Below are 23,078 nucleotides of genomic sequence, written 5' to 3' on the forward strand. Positions count from 1 at the left end.
GAAAATTTGTACTCCTTCTCTCCAAAACCCTGCACAGGACCAACCTCACCAGCAGCAACAGCTGCAGCCTGACCACACTGAAGGAGCAGCTTTACTTGATGCCACAGAGCCATCGGCCCAGGGAGCCAGCACAGCCCTTCTGCCACGGTGCAATGGGATCATCTCATGCAGCCACATCCATGCACACAGACATTTCACTGCACACAGGGGGCACAAGTGGCTGTGTGTCTGTCTGGGCATGCAAACTGTAATTTCATGTCAGCCGCTAAAGACAGAACACAGATGTGATAGCACAACAGCCACCAAAACTCTGTTCAACAAAGAAAATGCCATAATCTGTCTCAGATATACTTTGGGTCAAATCCAGCTGCAGGCAAGGATTATGGAAAGGCTCCCACTGGTTTTCTGGGAGCTGCACAGGATCTTCACGTATATGCACTTGCACAGGGCACAGCTAGTTCAGTGCATGGTTGGCACTGTTCAGTGAGTTAGCAAGCTCAGCTAGCGAAGCCAAAGGATTTGCAATTTCCATAAAGCAAGCTTTTTCACCCTTGCTCTTTCAGGTCTTAAAGACACACAGAAAGGAAAAAAAAAGCCAACAAACAAAAATCCAACCACAACACTAATGAAAAAAAATACACAATAAAACCCTCCTACCTTAAAGCAGAAAAAATTATGAAATACAGTATTATGGATACAACCATCATTTATGTGGATGAACTATGAACATTCATAGCATTTGTCTTTGTTTTCCTTGCTGATTAAGTATCTAACTTAGATTCTTACTGTTGACAGAACTGCAAATCCTAAAACCTACAGGACTACAAATATCCACCTAGGGCTAGTGCACACAGCTACCCTGACCAAGCTGCTTAGGTTTCATGATTATTCTAATAGCAGAATTTTGTCAAGAGACACTACAGCTTCAATTTTAAAAAACATAAGAAATTAACTGTGAACTGCAGTACAAGTTAGCAAATAGCTGTCAAAACAAGAAAAAAATAAAAACCATCCAAAAAAAACACACCCAAAACAATTTCACCAGTAAGAGCCTTCAGAAAATCAGGATTCCAGCAAATTCAAACAGCCAATAAGTGAGAGAAGGAAGCTGTACTAAAAAAGAAACCCAAAAAACAGTTTTCCAGAAGTTTTGTGACTTTACATTAGATGACTTTTTGTTGCTCACAGTCAGAAACAGCAGTGACACACTTCCAACTTTTTTTCCATTTTGGTCTGAAAACTGGGAATTATAGTAAAGACTTTTAATAAAAGGAGAACCTGTAAAAATTGAGACAAAATGCAACTAAATGCTTAGCTGTATTGCAAAACTGGCTTTGCTCTGTAAAAGTGTTGTTTCAGCAAGAAAAATAAAAGATAATAAGACATTTATTCTGGCTACTGAAAAATACAGATGTTAGTCCTAGATCATATCCGGTTACAAACAAAAGCTAAGGGAGGGGAAAAAACTTTTTAAAAGTATTGGAGTCACTACAGTTTTTTCACAGAGACAGAGAGAAGCAACTTGAATATAAATAAGTGTCCAAAATAGGTCAGCACTCTTTTCTTGGCCACTGAAGTCTGATACTTTTCACTTGAGGTTATCCTGGCCGGTGGTGGCACACACACTGCAGGGACAGAGGCTGAGGCCAGACACGGCCCCGCAGTGAGCGCTGCCCGAGCACTGCCAGGCACCACAGTGCCCACACACTCTACCTGCATTCCCGACTGGAGCTGATCCAACCTCCCCTCACCGCCCCACAGCAGTGAGGAAATGCTCTGTGTGCTCAGTTTTGACCCCATCAAGCAAGAGGTGTGATAAGAGACTGTGTTTTGCACGGCCCCTATGGAGACGCACCAGCTCCATGCATTCAGCCCTGAGCATCCCAGGCACTGCCTCTCTGGCCAGGAGAGGATTGGGCCCTGCACCATCCAGCCATGGTATATGGGCAAAGCCACTGGCTTCCCACCAAAGGTTACAGTCCCTTAAGCCAATGCAGAAAGCAGTTTTAGACCCCAAAAATCATCCTGTGAGGTACAGAGCATGCACCTCAGCTGCTCTGCCAGTGCTTCCATGGGGAAGGAGCATCAGGCTGCAGAAGAGCCACAGGTTCTCCCTCCCTCTTCAAGGGAAAAAAAAGAACAAGTTATTTCTACAGCACTGAGAGGCAAGCCTGCCAGTCCAGCCTCGGCAGCATTCCTGTCTAGCTCGGCTTGTTTACCACCAATAAAAAGCCCATTAGTTGCACAATGCGCCTGTTTAAAATAACTCAAAAAAAATCATCACTGGCAAATTAGTAAGACATTAGGACATGCAGACACCTCAGCATGCTGTTATGGAAACCACAGAGGAGTCAGACTTCCCTCAGGAGCTTTTCCCAAGGAAGACAATTCCTAAGATTTCTCTCCCTTTGAGTGGGTCCATCTAACTCTGAAGAGCGCAGGACCAAAATGCAGCAGTCACCCAGTCAACTGACATCCAGAGAAAGTAAATTTACCAGGCTCAAATGCTGCTGGTGTGCACTAAGGAGAGCACAAGGTCCCCCCTCACACAGGGGCAGCCAGCAGAGAAGGCTGCAATGGCCTGAGGCATCCCCATAACTTCACACCCCCCATCAGGGTCTGATCTCAGCAACAGCTGCTGAGTCAGCACACTCCCCTCCCCAGCCATCAAGACCCCTGCTTTAAAAGCATTGCTCATGTAAAGGCAAAAGGAAGAATGGGGTGAATCATAAGCTGCCCCCCTTCAAGGACTGGTCACATAACTGCTGTCTCTCCACAAAACAGTGGGGTGTCTGTGACTTTTCTGCAATATCTGCCTTTCCTCCATGTCAGCACCTGTGTGAGCCCAGCCATCCCTCTCCTCAGCCCCTCAAGAAGAAGCTCCTTTGGGAGCATGCCAGGCAGAGATATGTGTCAGGGACACTGCATTTGTGAAACAGGATAAGGATTCCCTTGTGCTGACAAAGGGATAAGAGGGGATTTCAAGAACAGCTGCAAAGCGTTGATTTAACTTTTCACAATAGAAAACTTTCTCTTCCCATGCCCACAAAAAGAGATAATGTATTCTTCAGATAATGCATTCAATCCTCCAGATTTGTATGAATGAAAATGGGGTCACACAAGCAGGTGAATAAGCACTGAAATAAAGCCTGGTGAAAGTATAATCTCTGGATATAAGCAACAAAAGCATCCATCACCACAGAGGCTGCCCACTATCTCCATTACCTATGCAACAAACAATTCTGCTACAGAACACTGAACACCAAAAATTCCCAGGGAAGACCAAAATGCCACATCAGAAACACTCCCCATGTCCAGACTAGAAGACAACAGCTCACTGACTTACATCCAGGAGAAGGAGAGTTCCTCTCAGCTCAGGACGGAGAAAATAACAACCAAATCCCTTCCCACCTAACATATAAATTCAATTGGGACTTGATGAACACAACAGAGGAGTAAGAGCTACAACTACATTAGTACCCAGTGTTTTGGCTGGGATCATAAAGATGCTCAGTGCTTAACTGTGATCACCTCCATCTGGAAATAGATGGGAACCACTCCCCTCTCAGGGTCTCTGTTTCTGAAACCTGCACTATGATTTTAAAGCTGCACTCAGGACCAGTTTTTCTAATGCCAACAAGACCCCTTCCACAATGGCTAAACCAGCAATGCCAACAAGGTTACAGTAAGAAAGAGCTTAACCTACTGAGGCTCCTACCAGATGTGGTTTTTAACAAATAACAAAGGAGGGTGCTTAAAATCCAACACCACAATGGGCAGTGACCCACTCTGCTCTTCCCTACCGCATCTAATGCATCCAGAACAGTTTTGGGGGAGGGAGCAGGAGGGGTGACTGCACTCCAGCAGATCTCACACCAGATAAGAGTACCACAATTGTCAGTGCCCTGGTGCTGCCAGGCAGCATGCCAGCACAAACAGCATGCAGGTGCTCCAGCTGCTTCGACAGCATCACAACCACATCCTTGGGGTGGATCCATGCCCTGCCAGCCGAGCCACACTCGAGCATCTCTGGTGCTCATGGCCATGGAAACTGAGCTTCAGTTCGCCCTTGTTAGGCTGGTTTGGGGTGCAGGGTCAGCACAGGGGAGGTGGGTGAGGGTGCAATCCCCAAGAGTCTGCAATAAAGGAGATCTGTGTGGCTGTTGAGTGTCAGGTCTCCTGGGAACAGCCCTTTTGCTGGGCTCCAGATGCTGTGGAGTGATTGCTTATATGAAGGCGGGGGAGGCCTCTTTACTGTTTCTCATTTCCTCTTTTTTTTTGCTTACCCCCCCCCATTTCCTGGTTTTGTTCAGAAGCACAAGAGAGTCATTCATCATTTTTCTTCCAGCACAAGGAGCACTCTCACCTCCCCCTCCACCCCTAAATCCCTCCCCACCAGGAAAGGGCACGCGTTCTCCAGCCAAAAAGGCTCGCAGCAGGGAAGGCAAAGCTCCCCAGCTCCTGCAAGCAGCTCCAGCACAAAGGGCCACATTCTCAGCTGGGTTTGGTGGGTGCCAGCCCCCAAAGGGGGAAGGCCAGAACTCAGCAGCAGCAGAAATGCTAAGTCAGAGAACGGATATCAGCGGAGGAGGAGAGCTATTTGCACCCGCTGGAATTATGATGCAAAGCAGGGAGGAATTACATGCTGAGATGACAGACAGCACCTCAGGTAATTGGAGAAAAAGAGCCAAGACATAAAGGTCCACAAATGTCTCAGCCCACATGCCATAGTGGTCACTCGATTCACTGAAACCTGGGAAAACCTTCCTTGTGGACTTGGCCCCCCCACTCTCTGGAAAGAGAATGGGCACTGGTCCAAGTGCAGTCCAGGCACTGGATTGGCACCACTTTACAAGCCACCAGCCTCAGGTTTGGGATGGGCTTCCAGCAAAGCTCTGCTCAGTTTGCAGGAGGGGAGAAAAGGGGGTGGCTATAGATGCAGACATTTAACCCATCCAGAGGGTCGACACCACCCCTAGGAAAACTTCATTGGAGGGCTCTGCTCCTAAGATCACTTTGGTTCTCAGTCACACTGCTCTTTCCACAGCTTCCTGATGGCTTCTCCTTGTCCTGCCTTGGAGAGAGACAGTGACAGGATAAAGACATCTCTGTACAGCTATAACTAAGAGGATCTCTCTTTGAATGCCCTTAAGAAAGAGAGCAAGTAGGAAAACCCCAAATTCTTGTATACATTTTTATAAAGGAACTGTGCATTTTCATGAAAAGCAGGACAGTGCAAACACCTGGGGTCTGTTTGGAGCTGTTTAGTTTGGCTGATGACCTGGAAAAAAAAAGGAACTAAAACTGGACATACAGAAAACATTCCAGGTTTTGGTTTTGTTTGGGTTTAATCACAGCAGTAACAGCAATCAAGTCAAAAAGGCTGGCTTATGGTCAAACTCAATGCTTCTTTTTGGTCCTTTTAGAAGGAAAAGAAATAGAAGATTGTGGTCAGTTCTGGGGCCAGTTGGGTGGAGGGAGCCTGTGTGCCAGCAGCTCCACCAAGGAGGTATGTTTATGGCCCAATTTCAGCAAGAACTGGAGCAGCAATGACAACACAAGCCACCAAGAGTTTGGCCATTTGGGACTAAAGTCTTCCACACCCATTGAACCAGAGATCCCGCTGGTTCCTGCAGTTGCTGCTCAGGAGGTTCATCAGGCCCAGAGGGATCACTGTGCTCCTCCAGGCTCTCCCCTAAACACCACCAGCTGCTTTTGCCAGCTGAAATGTCAGAGTTTTGCAAAACCCATGTGTTACATTGTGGGAGCCCAGACAGCCTGGGTTCACCTCTCAGGCATGGGAAGAATTTGGGATGACTTTTCACAACCCCTGGATCACCGGTGGCATGTTCTTTGGAATTGCTTTTTAGAGTGTAGATGTTCATTCCCTTTTCTTTCTGTAAAGATGCTCAAGTGGTGAACTTCTTTAGCTGCTGGTCTCCCTAAATATCTCTGCAAGCTTGTTTTGAGGTTCCTTTGTGTTTCCAAGGAGAAATGTCAATATTGCAAAGTTACCAGAATAAAACCTTAGTTTTACCTTTTGTTTTCTTTCAAATGGTTTGGCAGCCAAACCAAAAGGATCAGTCCCAAGCAGGAACCAACACGTGGCTTCCATCATACTCCAAACCCAGAGTGTCACCTGCACAGCTCCCAGGCATGCTTGTGCAGAGCTCTGCCCAACCCTCCCAACCTGGCAGGAGCGCTCCTTCACGGCTCTTCCCACTGGATCAATGAATGGCAGGTTGCAGCAAGTCTTCACTGAGCCAGACAGGTCACAATAATCCTGCTAGCACCCTGCTGAAAATATGTGAAGCAAATATGAGACCAAGCCTGGGGAGAGAAGATGAGGCTGGCAGAAAAGCAGCAAGAACACAAGAGGAAGAAAGAAAGCACAGCACCTCATAGCAGGAAAATAATAAACTTGTTGACCAAAAAAAAATGCAATGGGAAAAAACTACAGGGCTCCAGAGAAAAAAAAAAAAAAAAAAAAAAGCAGCAAAGGAAAAAGGCAAGGGAGACTGGGATGAGCATGCTGGCCTGAATGCACATGGTCAGCATGGGTATAATGATGCATATTTTCTTCTTGGCACTAATGGGATCCCAGAGGGCTCACAAAAGATTTTGCAAGTCAAAGGACCAAGCTCTTGACTACTCCCAGGTGGAGCAGCTGCTGAGTCATTCCTTACCCATCAGGCTCTCATCCCACAAAAGTCCAGACTTCTGCTATTGCAAAGAGTATCAAAAGAAATTTTTTAAATCACAGGGAATTTTGCACTGGAGCCTTCTCTGTGTTTTCCCCTCCCTGGCATTTTTAAACTAGGCAACACGTGGCACCATCATCATTTCTGTAGCGCTCATCACTGGAGCAACTAGCAAGCTGTTCAGTCCAAGGAACTTACTCTCCTAAGGTACATTACTGAATCTTCCAGCAGGACCAAAGGATACGCACGCCCAAGAACAACACACTCAGCTGTACCTGCCTCAGTTTCCTTGACTCCCAGGTGGAGCTCTTACTGTGCAGCAGAGGCTAAACAGCCAGTCAGTGCCTGGGGGCTGCAGAACCACAGTCGGGGAGGAATGAGATTAATTACATGAATAACAAAAAGCCGGATGCCAGCCACCAGCCCCCCCCCCACAGCTCAGCAGGATGCAGAAGGGAAGCAAGCAGCTCAAAACCCAGAAGAGCTCCCAAATGAGGCCAGTCTTATCCTATTCCAGCTACAGACCTGCATCTTGGCCTTCACAAGGGCCAAGAAAAGCCCTGCACATTTTCTTTAGAAAGGAGCACAACAGTGAAAAGCCCCCAGTAGGAGAGTTTTCCTTTCAGTCTGACCTGGACCGTCCTGTGCATCCGCCACGAGGGCACAGCCACCGGGAGCCAGCTTGCCCGCTCAGAGAGGAGAAAAGGGAAGTTAATTTTTGCAGCCAAAAGAAAATAGGGAATCCTTTTCAGATGGCAGGAATGTAACCGTGACATTTAGTCACTTGCTATTTCTGCTTCCCTGGCTATGTCTCTCCACAGGAAAGCCCCTGGACAGAAGCACCCTCCAGGCAGCATTGCAACATGTGTGTCCTCAAATTCTGGTGTCTAATCCCACTCCTGTGGCCCCCCACGTCAGGTCCTTGGGATATAGGGGCGGTTTTGGGGAGATTCAGTCTCACTCTCCCTGTGCCTTGGCTGGCTTAAACAGATGCATGTGTCTGTCTGGGAAAAGGGCAAACCTGCAATTCTGGCCCAGGGTCTGACCTCAGCTGAGAACAGCACAGCTCCACTCTCTCCAGGACATGTCAGCCAGGACAGGATGGCAGCACTGCCCTTGCATCTGCACGGGGCTCAGATCAGAGGGGAACCAACACCTCTCCACTCCAGCTCTGAAATGCAGCCGTTAATTCTGTCACAATGGGAAATCACATTTGCTCCAGGTTAAGCTGTGATTATGGGTGACCCTTTCCAAAGGCTTTGCAGCACACCCAGCCTAACTCCACCACAGGAGCAGTCTGATCTGCACTGTCCTAGTCCCTGCCAGGCTCTGGCTACATGTCCTTCAGGCATAGGGCATGCTTCCACAGCTGGAGAAAAGAGAGCATCCCAGCTGGGGTGACTCCACTACAGGGCAGGCCACACACCTTGCACAAGGTACTGGTGTCAGGCAGTCAGCCCAGCTCAGGTCACGATTTCAGGGATTTCCAAAGCTCAGCCCAGTGTGCTGGCTGCTCACAGAGATACCTTTGTTACTGTCTGACTGCACTAATTCCAGCCTTGCATTGCAGGCTCCTTCTGCCTCACAACCTGAAGTCCAATCCATCTACAGCTATTTCCTGGGCAAAACTTTGTTAACTTCTCTCATCTGATGGGAGTCCACTGCTTCAACAGCAGAGTTGCAAAATCTTAATGTAGGCTGCACACTGGTTGTCAGGATGTGGTTTGCATGGCAGTGGGCAGCCTGTAGTGGAGTGTAAACATTCCCACAGGAGCATTCATACACTCAACACTGAGCTTGATATCCATCTTAAACATGATGATGATGGAAGACAAGCAAGATGCATCACTTAACTGCCAAAAATGCCATTTCATCACAGGCTGCCATGGAGGGAATGTGCATTCAGTTGATTATCCACACACAGGCAGGGAAAAGCAAAAGAGAAGAACTGGAAAAAAAATGCACAGCAAAACACACAGTAAAATATTTATGGGGGCCACTGCATTTCAATTACAAGCAGTTTTTTAGGTCAGCTGAGACATTTTAGTTCTGCTAGGGCAGATCAGCTCCAGGGGACAGGATACTGCTGACAACGACAAGCCAGAGGCTCAACCCTCTTAGCACACCCTGTAGCTAAGGATAAAAACAGATCTGGGCAGGGCTGTTCTTCCACTGGGCACAGCCCAAGAGATGGGACCTCCCTTCTCACCACAGCTGAAGCCTCAAGACACAGGACTGATGTACACAGACATCACTGTGGGTTTGTCTGCCCTGCTGGAAGTCAGGGCAGCTCACCAAATAATGAAGACACCTCTGTGAGCAGCCAGCAGACCAGGCTGTGCTTCGGAAATCCCTGAAATCGTGGGCTGAGCAGTATCAGCAGCATGATGGGTTTCCATAGCACTGTTCCCACCTCTCAAGGCTCACTCCAAACTCTTTTTGTGAATCCCCAATTTGTGCATCGCTGGCTGTCACCCACGGCCAGGTTACGAATGTGACAGACATTCGGCCAGGAACACCTACTGCCCTGTCATACCTTCAGTGCAGTCTGAATTGGCAAAGGTCAGTTTCAGATGTGCAGGAGCAGACTAAGAGTAAGGTAAGTAAGGTAAGAAATCCTTGAAACCAGCGTGATAAACAGAATAAGCAGAAAAATGAAGGAAAGCAGTGACTGAAATCTACAACAAACATTATTAGAACAACAGAAGCTTTCCACTCATCTGAGATTAGAAGAAACTATGTCTGCATTTGCATTTTTTACTCTTTGTACAGGCACATTTTGTTAATGCTGGAAATTCTGTGTTTCAGTCCTTGTTAGCTCATTTGGCAATAGTCCAGGATGAGGGTCACAATTCTCAAGAGGGCTGATCAGAAACCATACCACTCTGTGCCGTGGGACCTGCAGGAACTTTACCACCTCACTGGTCAGCCTTCTCATGTTGAACTCCCTTCATCCAAAATGCACAAGCCAAGCCTGGGTCACAAAGGTGGGGCTGAGCAGAAAGGAGGGGTCAGACTCAAAATGAGTCTGTCCAACCACAGCATCTGAAGCAATGTTCATAAAGCAAACACTGGAATGACCAGCAAGCAGTACACATGCCCTTACCAGCAGGGCAAATCTCAAGACAACATCAGCACTTCTGAAAAGGGATTAAAATAAAAGCACACTGAGTCCACGCACAACATTTGTTTAAAAACCATGTGAGAGGTGGTAAATTTCTGCAGGCTGACCCCCCACAAACCTAAGCAAGGGAAAATTATTGGCTCTGGGTTCCCAAAATATTTACTCAGTCTAACATTACTCTGACTACACTCAATCAAATATTTCCAAAGTCCCATGCCACCACAACTCAAGTGCAGAGCACCCTTTCACAAGGGTACTTTTCCAAGCACTTCACTGCCATAAAAGCCAACAGTGTCCTTGCAAGGTAGGAAACTGAAATGCACAGCCTTCACTGTGCAACATCCAAGGGTCAGATCTGAACACAGCATCAAACTGAAATTGTGTGAGTAATTACAAAGCCTAGATGAACAGCCTAAACTGAGCAGGGAATAAGAGGATGAGAGAAGACCGAGTCGTGGAGCAGGCAGGGGTGTTTAAGTGGCTGCAATTGATCTAAAACTCGGGTTTAGATCTCATCTGGCCAAAAGCCACAGCTTGGGAAGCAAATGTGGTGGAGGATGTCAGTATACTCTGTGTGTTTCCTCACAAAGGTTTGGAATACCAGTGCTTATTTTTAGTACTATTTCCATTTCTTCATGTAATGAGTTCAGTGTTTCAGGCAGCCCTGGAGGAGCAGGAAGGACAAGTCCTGTAATAAGACTAATTAATTCATGTGGAATTTCTAGCCACTATTGTGAAAGTGGACAAATTCCTCACTTCTGAAAAGTTGCACAAGTGGCCATTAATCTGGCTGTGGTCACAAGCAGGATTCCTGTGGCCTCCTGCAACACCCAACCAGCCCCCGGGACAGAGCCTGCAGAAACCAAAGTGGATGTTGTGATTTCCTCACACCGACTCCCACAGCCCGAGTTTTACTAGACAAGACAGTTGCTTCAGAGGGCTTCATGCCAAATTCCTCCTCATGCCCACAGACCAACCATGCCTCAGTTATGTACAGAGAGATCTAGACCTTCCTAGCCCAAAACAGGCATTTTGGCTTTATTCAAAGCTCAGTAGACCAGTTGCTTTCCACCTGCCCGGTCTTGGCCATGCTCTCAGCAACAGGTGCTCTGAAAGGAACAGGGCACCAAGTTTGTCCTGAAGACATCTGAAGCTGTGTTCCCACCACCCAGCTGGGTGTGTGAGGCAGCTGAGCTTCACAGGTCCCATCTGCAGGCAGTGGGAAGCTGGGCTCCTCTGCAGAGAAAGAATCTAATCAACCAAAATCCCTTGGTGCACAAGAATTAATGGAATCTGAAAGCTTGGGGTGACAGGGTGTGTGGAGTCTGGCAAGGAAAAAAAGGAGAGAATACACTGATTTTAGTTACCAAAATCAACAATAACAAAATGACTCAGAATTCCCACAGTGAGCTGGCCTGTAAGAAGGCAACATTTTGCTCTAGTCTCACTTTTCTCTCCCAGTCCCAGACTGCTCTTTAAATTCAGTGATAAATTGGTGGGTTAGCCTCTAATTAGTACCTGTACTGCTGACCCAGCATCCTGTCCCAGGAATGGCAATATTCCCTAAACACCACTAGAAAACCAGATCTTCTGCTCCAATGATCTCTGTAATAGTCTAACACAACCTGGATTTCTGCCTAAACAAAATCCTACCCAAACCACCCCTGCAGAAGCCATAGAAGCAGTCCTGTTCACTATGGCCAAAAAAAGAGGAACCCTACCAGTCAACAACTCACCAGTCACCTCAGACTGAGCAGCAAGCCCTCTTGAAGAAACAGATGTCAGATGCTCACCCTTTTCTAGTTAGAAAACAGCAAGGAGAAAACAAGGGAAGGAAGGCTTCAATCTCCTCACCAAGCCAAGAGAAATTCATCAGCTCAGACTAAGCCTTCTACAACGAGCCAGGAGAGCTGAGAGCAGACTTCTGGCTGAAGCCTGACCAGCAACATCATACCGGGAAATCTCGCTGTAGTCTGGAGCAAAAATACTGGGCAAAGCTTTATGAATTTTCATTATATTACAGGACATGTAATCCCACACATGTTGTTATGCAAGTGAGTGCAGTGCACTGTGTGTCAATGTTGTAGACATCCTGCAGCAGAAGGACAAGCTGCAAGGAGGCTCAAAGACACCTCTGTAAAATAGCCTCCAGCCAGTAAGGTCTTGAAAATATTATAAATTTCAAGGGCAGAGCATTGGAAATACCCTCATCCCACCTGAGCTGGTTTATCTGCAGAAAACAGAAAAAGCAGGGATTTCAACACAGTCCAATTCCCACCAGTGCTTTGTGTCACTCTCAATTACAGTCCAGAATGAAATACCAAGAAATCATTCCTTGCAGCCGGCAGAATTAATGGGATCTTTGACTACAGAGAGCACCAGGCAGTGAACTTGTTCCCTCACCAGCCAAGAGGCACAGTGCAGCTTTCTTCAGAATAAAAGCTGCAATGTCAGAGGACAGTTCAAGGCTTATAAAAGTGACCTGATGTCTCCCAGAATTTCAGTCCATAACAAAAGCATGTAATTCCTGATCCTTTCCTTTCTTAAACAATTTATTTCTACCATAAGCTGATGCAACAAGAGACTTCATCTTTGTCACTAAATGACATGTCTGGCAAAGCACTGAGCAAAAATCAATCAATAATGCAATTACAAAGAGCAGTCAAATGCTGGGCTGCAGCAAAGCTCTGATAACTGTTCACTAACCCTTTTTTCCTCAGCCTTTACCTAGGATAGCCATCACATCACGTGTTCTTGTAATTGGGTGTCAACTCAACCTTTAATGAGGTCACGCTTGGCCAGTTTGTGAATGAGAAACACCTTCCAGCTTGCTGGCAGTGACTTCTGAAAGTAGGCAGAGATGTTTCAATCAGACTTGGTCTACTGAAGGTAATTTGTCTTTGTAGAAAGAATAATAAGACTAGATTTGAAATCTGATAAATTGGCAGAAAACTCATCCTTCCAGAAAAGTGAAGATTTGGTTGGGTAAATTTCTTATCATGGCTCTGCAGATCCAAACAAAAACCAAGACCTGTATGACAGAGCATGAGAAATGTGCACGGAGAATAAAGTGGCACGAGGCTGCCACGACATCAGCTCAGCAGAATGATCTGCACAATAGAATCCGCTAGCAAGGATTTTTCCTTCTCTCCCAAGTCCACAGCAGGGCCATGCAGCATGGTCAGCCCCTCAGTCCCACAGCACACTCAGCACCCCTGAGGCACCACGTTGTTGCACACATGTACTACAGCTCCCTCCCACGGGAAGAACTAATGCAGGCCTCAGGACTAACCTGCCCCTCCTGGCAGGCAGAAACAGTCAGAGAGAACAAATTGGAAAGCACAACATGTTCAACATGTGCTGCTAAAGGCCACCCTCACAGGGACACTGATTCCATAGGGACAGTGATTCCAGCAGCACCTCCCCAGGGGAGAGCCAGGATGAAGATGGGTGGAAGTGATAGTGGAAGTGCAAGCAATGGCAATGGATTTGCATCTCTCTAGTACAGAAAGGGTCTGCTAAGCAGACACTTAATCACAGTTACATATCTCACCCCAATTTAAGGAAAGAAAACAGGAATTCTTACGCCTGAAAATGCAATACACCACCAAACTCAGCCTTCCTCCTGTAACAGATATGCTTTATACAGCATCTTTACATTCTACCTTGGCCTTCCTCTTATTCTGTCTGCTTAGAGCAAAAGATCCTCCCTGAAGGAGTCCCAGCAGGAAAGGCAGATGTCACCATGTTCAGAAAGCTTAGAATTGTCTAATCCAAATAGAAATGTAAAAAATCCATCAAGGAAACTACTGTTTCTCCTAGCTCCATAGCTCAGAACACATGACCAGGAAAAGCAGGTACAGGAATGCTGCTAGCTGCTGGGATGAAATCCTGCCTTCACAAATCCAGCTGTGTTTGTGGATAACAGCGACAGCTGCCCATTGGGCAGATAAATTAGACCCAGATGATACTGCAGCCAGGTCTAGTACAGAGCCATACACAAAGACACCTCTCACATTCCAGTTTTCACTGTTTTGCCTCCTGAATTGTTTATCTCAGCTCAATTCCTGGATGTGGATAAAACAAACGACATGGACTTTCTCACAGACGGGGCTTCTTGCTGTTCCCTTGACAAATACCATACTCAGTGAGTATAAGCCTGAAATCCAGAGGAAAGGAAACAACTGCAAAGGGCAAGAAGGAAACAGATCATTTGCCAAGGGACAGCATGAAAACACATTTCTGCTTTGGGTCAGAGCCTTGAAATCTTCCCAGGCTTCCCTCTCCCTCCAAACCACCATTTTCACACCAGCAGCACTCTCACCATGGCAGACTCCAGTGGGACTGTGGAAGGGGGTAGCATTATTTTCAATAAGCTGCTTCAAAAAGGTGTTATTTATTGTCTTAATACTTAAAAGATGACCAGGTTAGCTCTTGACCAGACACAGCTGCCACAGATGAGCGTGAAGCCCTGGTCCACCTACTGGCAAAGCCCCAGAGGCAACGAGGACAGATGAACTGTGTGGTTTTCTCATTCACCTATAATCCCTACAGCTGTTCCTAATTGCATTTGACTTTTAATAATTTCTTCCAAGGCAAGGAGCTGTGCAGATGTTAAGCTAATCCTGGGCAGAGCCGCTGCAGTGGCTATGGACATACTAACACACCCCTGTGGATCTGGGTCTGGTAGTCAGCTTCCCTGGTGTGTGGTAATGCCCAAGCTTGCACAAATCGGGCTGAAAGCCTGATTGCTGTGCCCATAACTAACTTCCCTCTTGCTTGTGTGCTTCCAGCACAGGATGAGGGGGCACTCACAGCCTGGCTCTCCTCTGCTCCTCACCCATGTTTTAGCAATGCAGTACTTTTAGGACATCCACTGCTGCACTGGACCCACCAGCTTGACTGACAGGGTCAGAAGTTGTGGGGGCGGAAGGACAGATACACACATGCACATGCAGATCATGACGGATGCTTCATTTCCTTATAAAAGCAAGAGAAAAGCAGAAGTCTTCCTGGCAATTCAGTAGAAATGAAAAATGCATTCATAGCATTACTGGCATGGTTTTCAAGTTGCTGTTAAAATTCCAGTTACATTATGCTACCTCCAACCTCAGAGTCTTCTGTGTTTTCCAGCAATACATTAAACTGTCTTTTAGCAGCTGCCTGCCAAGGGGAAATGAAGGTTTTGACATCTGACCTGTAAGGAAGGATGTGTGGCATTTGGAGCTACCCAAATAAGGATTTTAGCTGGATGCTAAAACAAGCTGTGTTTTTAACAGTTAACTATTTTGACACTGTTTTCGTGTCATGGGAGTTCAAAGTGGAGACTCTGGTCAGGTGAGTGAGGCAACTCCAGACCTTTAAGTTCAAGTTTGCTTGCAGCCACGTTCTTTTCACAGCCCTCTTTCCCTTTGGAAAGGTTACTTTGCACTGGCATGGACTGAAAAAACACATTAGTTTTAATAAGTAAGTGAGATTCCAAAGCAGGACTCATTAGCTAGCAGTGGGCTCTGAGACATATCCCACTAAATTAGTACAAGTATCCCAACAGCAAAGTAATGCTACAAACACAATTGAACTGAATTGGCAAAGGGAAAAAAAATTCTTTCAACTGGTCAGCTTTGAACAGTGGCTCAAGAAACATTTTTTAAGAGTGGAACAAGTTTTATTCCAAGGATCTTGTCTCCATTAGGAGAAAATATGTTCTTCAACTATTCTCATAGCTTGGGTAAAACAATCTAGGGCATTTGCTGACATCATTGAGATCTGCCCTGCTCCACCTCTTAGCATAAGTTCCCACCTGGAAACAGCACTTGGCATCCTGCTGGGCACCCTGCTGCACCTTAAGCCAGTTCAGGTCATTGACCTGACACTTGTTTTTTAGGGCTACCTTGCAGCAGGACTATCTCCTGAACCAGCCTGCTCTGACATAAGGTGAGAGCTGAACAAGCAGAAGGAAGGGCAAGGGATATGGGAGCTGAGAGTTGGACAACACCACACAAGCCCCTGATTCCAGTTCATCATGGCTAAAACAGAAGGCAGGATCCCCACCCTCTGGCTGAGATTGGAGGGTTTGAAAGATCCATCTGCAAAACACTGTGATAATCCTGCTGAGGTGCTGAGAGAATAAGCACACTCAAGAGCAGCTCTGCACACACAGTAACAATTCTGTCCCCAAGTCAGGCGGTTCCAGTCAGAAGTACAGGAATTTGTTACAGCATGACCCAAAACAAACAGCAACAGAACGAGGTCCAGAGGCACCAGAACTACCTAAAAGGCCCTGATCCCTGTAGATGCTGTCTCCACCTCACTCCCACCACTGATGGGGGTTGATGCACTCGCCTCCCCTGGGAGGGGAGAAGTTCTCAGACTGATTTCCACAGACTGCTGCTGTTTTGTTCCAACATTCCCAACATCTCCAAAATACCCAAAGCCTCTTGTGCAATGAGCAACATCCCTTGCTCCTTAGCTACATGGTGGTTTATGTTACTTTCCGCCTACAACCATTTCAGGATTGGCTTTACAGACCTTAGTGGAAGACTAAACAATGCTGGAGCCATAGCAGGAGAATTTGCAGAGTTTTATTCCTTGTTTCATTTCGGCAATCCTTCTGCCTCTCATCAGGGACAAAAAAACTTGCCAACCTCTTAATTTAGGAATAGCACGAGCTCCGCATTCCAGTCCTGAATCAGCCAAAGGAGCCTTTTCAAGCTGGAAAGGGGAAAAAGGGTAAATACCTTTAAGCACATTTTAAAAGGAAAAAAAAAAGGCACCACAAAACCAACCACACCAAAAAGCCCTCAACACCTGCTTTTTGCAGGCAAAAACTTGCTCTTGGGGCACTCTTGAAACTGGCTTAACATCAGCATTTGAAAGCAAATTCCAGTCCCTGCTCTTTTGGGTGCCAGAGTGCTTTCCCTCTCACTGCTTAAAACTAAAAGCAAACTCAGCTCCCTCATATATGTTTAGCAAGCAAGTGCAGATGGGATCAAAGATGACAGTCTAAAGGGAACAGTACCAAGTGAAGCTGGCAGATTCGGATTTTGTTTTTGTTGTAGTTTTGGTTGAGATTTTTTTTCCTCACAGCTACAATAACCTGTTAAAAGTTTTGCAATCAGAAGAGCACAAACCCTTTTCTGGACGTCCAAGCTCCTCTGCCAAGACATGCTCAACTGTGAATATTACAGCTGCATGTTTCACATCACACTGGTTAAGGATGTGCCAGTATTTTGATTATTCACCCCCTATGGATATTGCAGAACACCATATACATTAGAGGGTTCTTACAGTGTGCTATTTGTGTGTGTGTGTATTATCCACAGAGATACAATCAAATAAATCACACTCATTGTAAAGGAATAAAGATATTCCAATCAAACAAAATGCTGAGTGAAGTTAACATAATTCTGAATTAAAGTCTGTAAAAGAACAAAAAAGAAGCACTAACTCAGAAAATCACCTCTCAGCCCATCACTGCAATGCCCTCCACCCACCCCAGCTTTTTGTAAAAGCATAAGCCTGAAGTCAGTGCCAAATTCCTTAAATCTAAATGCCCTTGGCTTCTTCTGGAGAGTCTAAAATTCATTCCCTTGAATGAATTTTACTTATACTTTACTACTTATATTCTGTAGTCAAGGAAGATTTTGCATTAACGTTGTTCTCCAGAGTCCTGGCTCTCCACAACCCTTCACAGCTGGGCAAGGGAGCAAGGACAGGAGAGGGGACAGGAGTGGGGACAGCAGCAGACACAGCCTGGCTGTGCGAAGCAGCAGCTTGAAATGTGCAAAGTTCTCCGTGCTGCTCTTTTTCCTTTACTCCGCTCTCTCCATCTCTCCTCCTCGAGCGGAGCAGCATGCACAGGTACCCTGAGGAGCATGCACAGGTACCTGGCTGCATTCCCATCCTCACAGAGAGGAAAGCCAAGAGGTACAGCCCGGTCCAGAGCGCTTTTAAATCAAGCCTAAAGAGGGAAGGGAGGGAGTTCAAAGTCGTGCTGCTGAACTAGTTATGCAAACAGGGTCAAGAACCCAAGTTACAGCTAGAGGAGCAAAACCAGCAAGGAGGCAGAAGTCAAGGAGGAGTGATTACAAAGGAGAAAGTGCTAGTGTTAATTTCCAGAGCTGATTTATCAATTCAGTCGATTGCACGGGAGAGGAGGCATTAATAAATCCCAGCACTGCTGTACCGGCAACCCGAAGAGCGCTCCCTCCCACGGCAATCACAGCAACAGGTCAGGAGCTTGTTGGTGTCCCTGTGCCCGGGGCTGTGTCCCCGGGAGGCATTCCTCTTGTCCCTGCACTCAGTTCCCGCAGCAGGGGAGCCTCAGGGGGCCAGGACCCCCACGGGAGCTGGCAGAGGTCACCTCATCTCCAAGGTAGACTCTGCTGGAAGGGTGGCCATAGGAAACAGGTTCCTCATATAGCAGTCCCTCAGCTTCCCCTTCCCCTTCCCACCAGGCAGCACATGGTCCTCCCACACCACCTCTCTCCTTATCTATGGGGCATCCGCCACCCTTCAGGGTGGTTTTATTCTTCCACCAAACACAAATCTGAACGCTCACTTCTCTCTGCTCCCCAAAGGACCCTCCCTATCTCTCAGCTGCATCTCCACAAAGTTCACCCGTATCTGCTCCCATGGTGGGTTTTTTTCCCCAAAAAGACCCCAACCTCCATCCTGCCCCCTGAAGCAGTCCCTGCATTCCCCCTCGCCCCCGTCGTTACCTTCCACCCCTGGCGTTCTTGCCCCATACCAAGCAAACCTCTCTAAGCCCGAAGTAACTGCACCCCCAAACACCCATTATGCCCACCTCAGGGATGCTCTCATGCTTTTTCCCCCCTCCAGCCTCTTTCATTCCCTCCCTCTTTGTGCTTCCCTGGACTTACTCTCGCTCCTCTCCCGCTGGGATCCCTCATGTCTGCCCTCCCGCGGGGTCGCTCTGCCCCGGGAGGAACCCCTTGATTCCCCTTTAGGATTCCTTTGTCCCCTGGACGTTCCGCCACCCCGGTGCTGGCCCGGCACACGTTCCCGAGTGCGCGGTGTCCAGCGCCCACCTGTCCCCAGCGCCCGGTACCCGGTGAGCGATGCACGGTGCACTGTCCCCAGTGCCCGAAGCCCGGACGGCGGTGCCCAGTCCCAGGTCCCCGGGGCGCAGTGCCCGGTCCCTGGCTCGCCGCGCAGAGCGCTCGGTGCCCCGTCCCCGGTGCGCGGCTCCCGGCGCGCCGTGCCGGACCCACGGAGGCCGGGGCCGGGCGCTGCTCACCTGCGGGGCGCTCGGCGCTGGCGCCGTACTCGGCCGTGTCGCGGCGGCGGGCGCAGGTGCCCTGTCCCTGCACCAGGGCTTGCAGGGGCAGCTCGGCGCCGGGGTCGGGGTAGCAGCGCAAGCCGGCGGCGCAGCGCGGCGTGTAGACACCGCACGCCTCGGCCTCCAGGCGGGCGCACACCGGGCAGCAGCCGCAGCCCGGCTCCCGCACCAGCTCGGGGCAGGGCGGGCGGGCGGCCGGGGGGCAGGCGGCCAGGCGCTCCGCCGTGCAGGGCGGGCAGCGGAACAGCACCTCGGGCAGCGCCGGCCCCGCCAGCGCCAGCGCCGCCGCCGCCGCCGCCAGCAGCAGCCGCGGCCAGGCGGCCCGCGCCGCGCCGCGCCCGACCCCGCCGAGCGCCATGGCGGGACTGACGGGCGGCGGGGCCGGCAGGTGGACGCGCCGCTCGGCCCCCCGGCGGGGCGGCGCGGGGCGGAGAGGAGAGGAGCGGAGCGGAACCAGGCGGCGTGGCACGGCCCGGCGAGGCACGGCACGGCCCGGCGAGGCACGGCACGGCACGGCACGGTACAGCACAGCACGGCACGGCACGGCTCAGCTCGGATCGGCTCGGCGCGGTGTCGGGCTGAGAGGAGCTGAGCGGAGCTGAGCGGGGCCGGGCGCGCCGCGCCGCCGCTGGGTCCTAGAGCCGCCCCCGCGCCCGCCCCCGTTCCCCTGCGGGGGTCGGGGCTGTCCCTCCCAGTGGGGAGCGGCGATCAGATCCAGAGTGGGCTGGGGTCAGCCGCACACGGGATTGGGGATGACTCAGAGAGGGACTGGGGAGTCTGACCGACACGGGGGGAAGGCCTACTGTAGTGGGAGACACATCCCTCTGGGGATGGGGGTCTGCCCGCTGAATACGGGGGGGCTAAACACGAAGGGAACCAAGACCCCCTTCACAGAGACACTTGGAAAAGGGAGGGATGGAGTTCCCACTCCACCAGAGGGCTGGGGACGTTCCTCACAGCAACACCCAGTGCTCCGAGAGGGGGAACTGGTGATCTCCACACCCCCAACAGCGAGGGGAGCTGGGGGGTTAAGCAAGGGCCCGCTCTCACCCTGCTGCCACAAAAGGGCCAGGCCTGGCACAAGCGGCCTCATTTCAGTCCAGGTGCCCCCATGGGCATGCAGGCCAACACCTGGACTCAGGGACAGTCCCAACACCCAGTTGCTCACCAAATGTTGGTCCTGGGAGCCACCATGCCTCCATAGAAACAGGACCTTGCAGTTGGGAGACCTCTTGGACACCCAGTGCTCCATGCCCATAGGGATGCCCCAAGTCTTCAGCCTGGCTGCCCACAGGGTATTTTGCCTCCTGATCAAATTACAGCTGACTCAGCACTTCCATGTGGAACTGCCTCACAAGGGTAACCAAAAGTGAGGTACAACCAGAGGCACAAAAACAGAGGTTTGGGCGTTTTGGTATGAAATGTCCATTTTAAACCCTATCACACTCTTTTTCCTGCTGCCCAACTGCCACAAGCTACACAGAAGATTTTAACTACAAGGGGTGTTACACAGAGGTGACATTTTTTTCTGTAATAAAAAAAATAGTAACAACAAAGTCAAGGGAATGCAACTGAGCTAATGAAACTGGAAAACTCTGTTAATATCTTTGTGGGGTATATGGTTAAAGTCAGGCACTGAGGCAGCCTGAGTTCCCTCAGCCACGGGAAAAATGACAGCTTTGGAGCATTTAAAATTTGGTGGTATAATTTCTTGTTGTTCTGGTTTTATTTTTTTTTCAAATTAAGAAAAATACAGAATGCTGCTGTTGACAACTCGCACAACACAACTTTTGGCACAGGATTACTCGTGGCTCTGGAGTTATACAACAACATGTTTGTTTGTGAGATTGATGACTGCAGGGTTGGTTGATGGACTGCAGCGTTCAGCATGCTCTGTGAAATCTGTGATATGTCCTGGAACTGAGTATGCAGTCTCAACCCAGTCCCTGCGTCTTCCCAAACAATAACTCAGGTTTTACAAGAGTTTAATCAAGCACGGTCAATTTCTCTGTCTGCCCATCCTGCTGCAGATAGCTTGCCATAGAAGAGCTATGCACTTGCTTTAGTTTTTAAAGCACACCATTGCTTGTTTGCACCTTGCTTAAGCTGGACAATGATGTTAACCAGCTCCATTTCCCTTTGGAAAGTATGCAGTTGGTTTTGGGGTCCCTGTGGCAGCAGCACTTATTGCTCTGAGTGCAGGGGACTCTGAAATTCCAAGCCAACCAACATATTCCCCTGAAATTACAAGCAAATAATGGAGAGATTTTTATTCTACTTTATGTTACAAAATATCATTTTATATTACAGAACCCAAATTTTAGCCTGGGTGACTTGAGAATGTCCCTTCCAGAAGACAAAAAGAAAAATAAATGCCGTGAAAATGCCCAGCAGAGGATTTGCAATTGTTACTCCCACAAATCTCGAAGTGGGAAAATGGGATGCACAGCCCTGCATACCAGCAGCCCTTCAAAAGCCTCCCTTTTAAACAGATTTCCCAGCAGATGTTCAATAGAAAATGGAGCAAATTATTTTCACTGCACACTTACAACTTCTCGGGGATAGCGGGAAGGAGGCTCTCGGTACCTTTTTTATGATCTGCTGTTGACTTCACTAATGACTCACATTTGGTTCCAATGAGATATTTTCATATGACTAATGAATCTATATTTGGAGGCGTAAGAGGGTTTGGCTAATTATCTGTTGCAGTCAGTTAAATATTCCAAGTATTCAAAGTAGGTTTTCTTCCAGTGGTAAATGTTATGCCCTCACAGTCTGTCTTCTGGTGCTTTAAAAGAGCCCAGAACTTTGACTCGCACCAAGCTGACATCTGGGTTTCTGCATGTGTAAGCACAAGAATTGGCCTGAACTTAATTATACAGCAAACCAATCCTGTGTTTTTTAGGTGGCCAATAGGTCATTGCCCAAGGGACGATTTAAACCCGATTTTTCAACACGCACTTGATGCTTGCAGCGGCCCATTTTGCTGGGGGCATTTACTGGGGTGCCATTAATAACTCCTGGCAGGGGCAAATTCCTTCTAAGCGCCGTTGTGTAGGCTGCTTGTGCACAAATCATTTTTCCACAGGGAGGGCTCGAAATCTGATGAGAGAAGGGAAGGTGGAAAGGAGGGGGAGGGAAGGGGCTCGGCTGGCTCAGCTGCCTGAATTGCAGAAGGACATTAAACATAATGATCCTGTAGGGAAAGAAACCGTACTTAGTTCAGATGTGGGAACGAGCCAGGATTTCCTGTTCATATGCCTCTTTAGTAGGTGCTCGGGCTGTTCTCCTTTTATCACCGTCATTTTCTTTGTCTGCCACTAAAGCAATAACACCGGTGCAGATACAATGGATCAGATGTTCCTCCTGCCCCTGCTGCTGCAGCCCTGGGCTGGGAGACCTCTCTGTGCTGCTCTCCAACTCTAGCAGAACAATAAAGAAGATTTTACAGCTGTTATGGGGATGGGGGAGGCGGGGAGGCAGAGGGAAACAGCTTGAGTGCCCGTGGCCAGCTATAATTTCTCCAGTGGGTCTTTGCTGACAGTTTTAGGATTAACAAGTGAGCTCTGTTCCCAAGCATTTACCCCTCTGGATAAGCTGGCCTGTTTGTTCTCAAGGGTTTATTTTACCCTACAAAATATGGCATTGCCAAACAGATGTAGGCTTGTTCCTAGAAAGGCAAGTTATAGCTGAAGCTGCATCTCACACAGGCTTTAGCCCTTGGAATTGTTTGGAAATGCTACAGTATTCCTCCGACCCTTTTCAGGGCAGTTTTTTCCCACAGACGTGCTGGTTGATTCTTTTATGGCTCTGTCCTTTGTCAGGGATGAATTAGGAAAAATAAACTCACAAACAAAAAGTGGAGGCCCAGCACGGAGATCCTCTTGCTACCAATGATTAAGAAGTATTTTACAGCTCTGAGTGCGTGGGGGGAGAAAACAAAGTGCCCTTC

At 48.5% G+C, this 23,078-nt stretch overlaps 1 protein-coding gene across 1 annotated transcript in view; it reads right to left on the reverse strand.

Moving 5' to 3' along the window:
* The window catches only part of IGFBP2 (insulin like growth factor binding protein 2), a 58,962-nt gene extending 39,478 nt beyond the window's left edge, over positions 1-19,484 (reverse strand). Inside the window, exon 1 of the mRNA XM_005485194.4 lies at positions 19,085-19,484. Within this exon, the coding sequence (XP_005485251.1) occupies positions 19,085-19,484 (400 nt within the window). The remainder of the gene's footprint in view (positions 1-19,084) is intronic.
* Between the last annotated feature and the right edge of the window lie 3,594 nt (positions 19,485-23,078).

Source organism: Zonotrichia albicollis, chromosome 10 (assembly GCF_047830755.1).
Source record: "Zonotrichia albicollis isolate bZonAlb1 chromosome 10, bZonAlb1.hap1, whole genome shotgun sequence".
In the NCBI taxonomy this organism is placed as follows: Eukaryota; Metazoa; Chordata; class Aves; order Passeriformes; family Passerellidae; genus Zonotrichia; species Zonotrichia albicollis.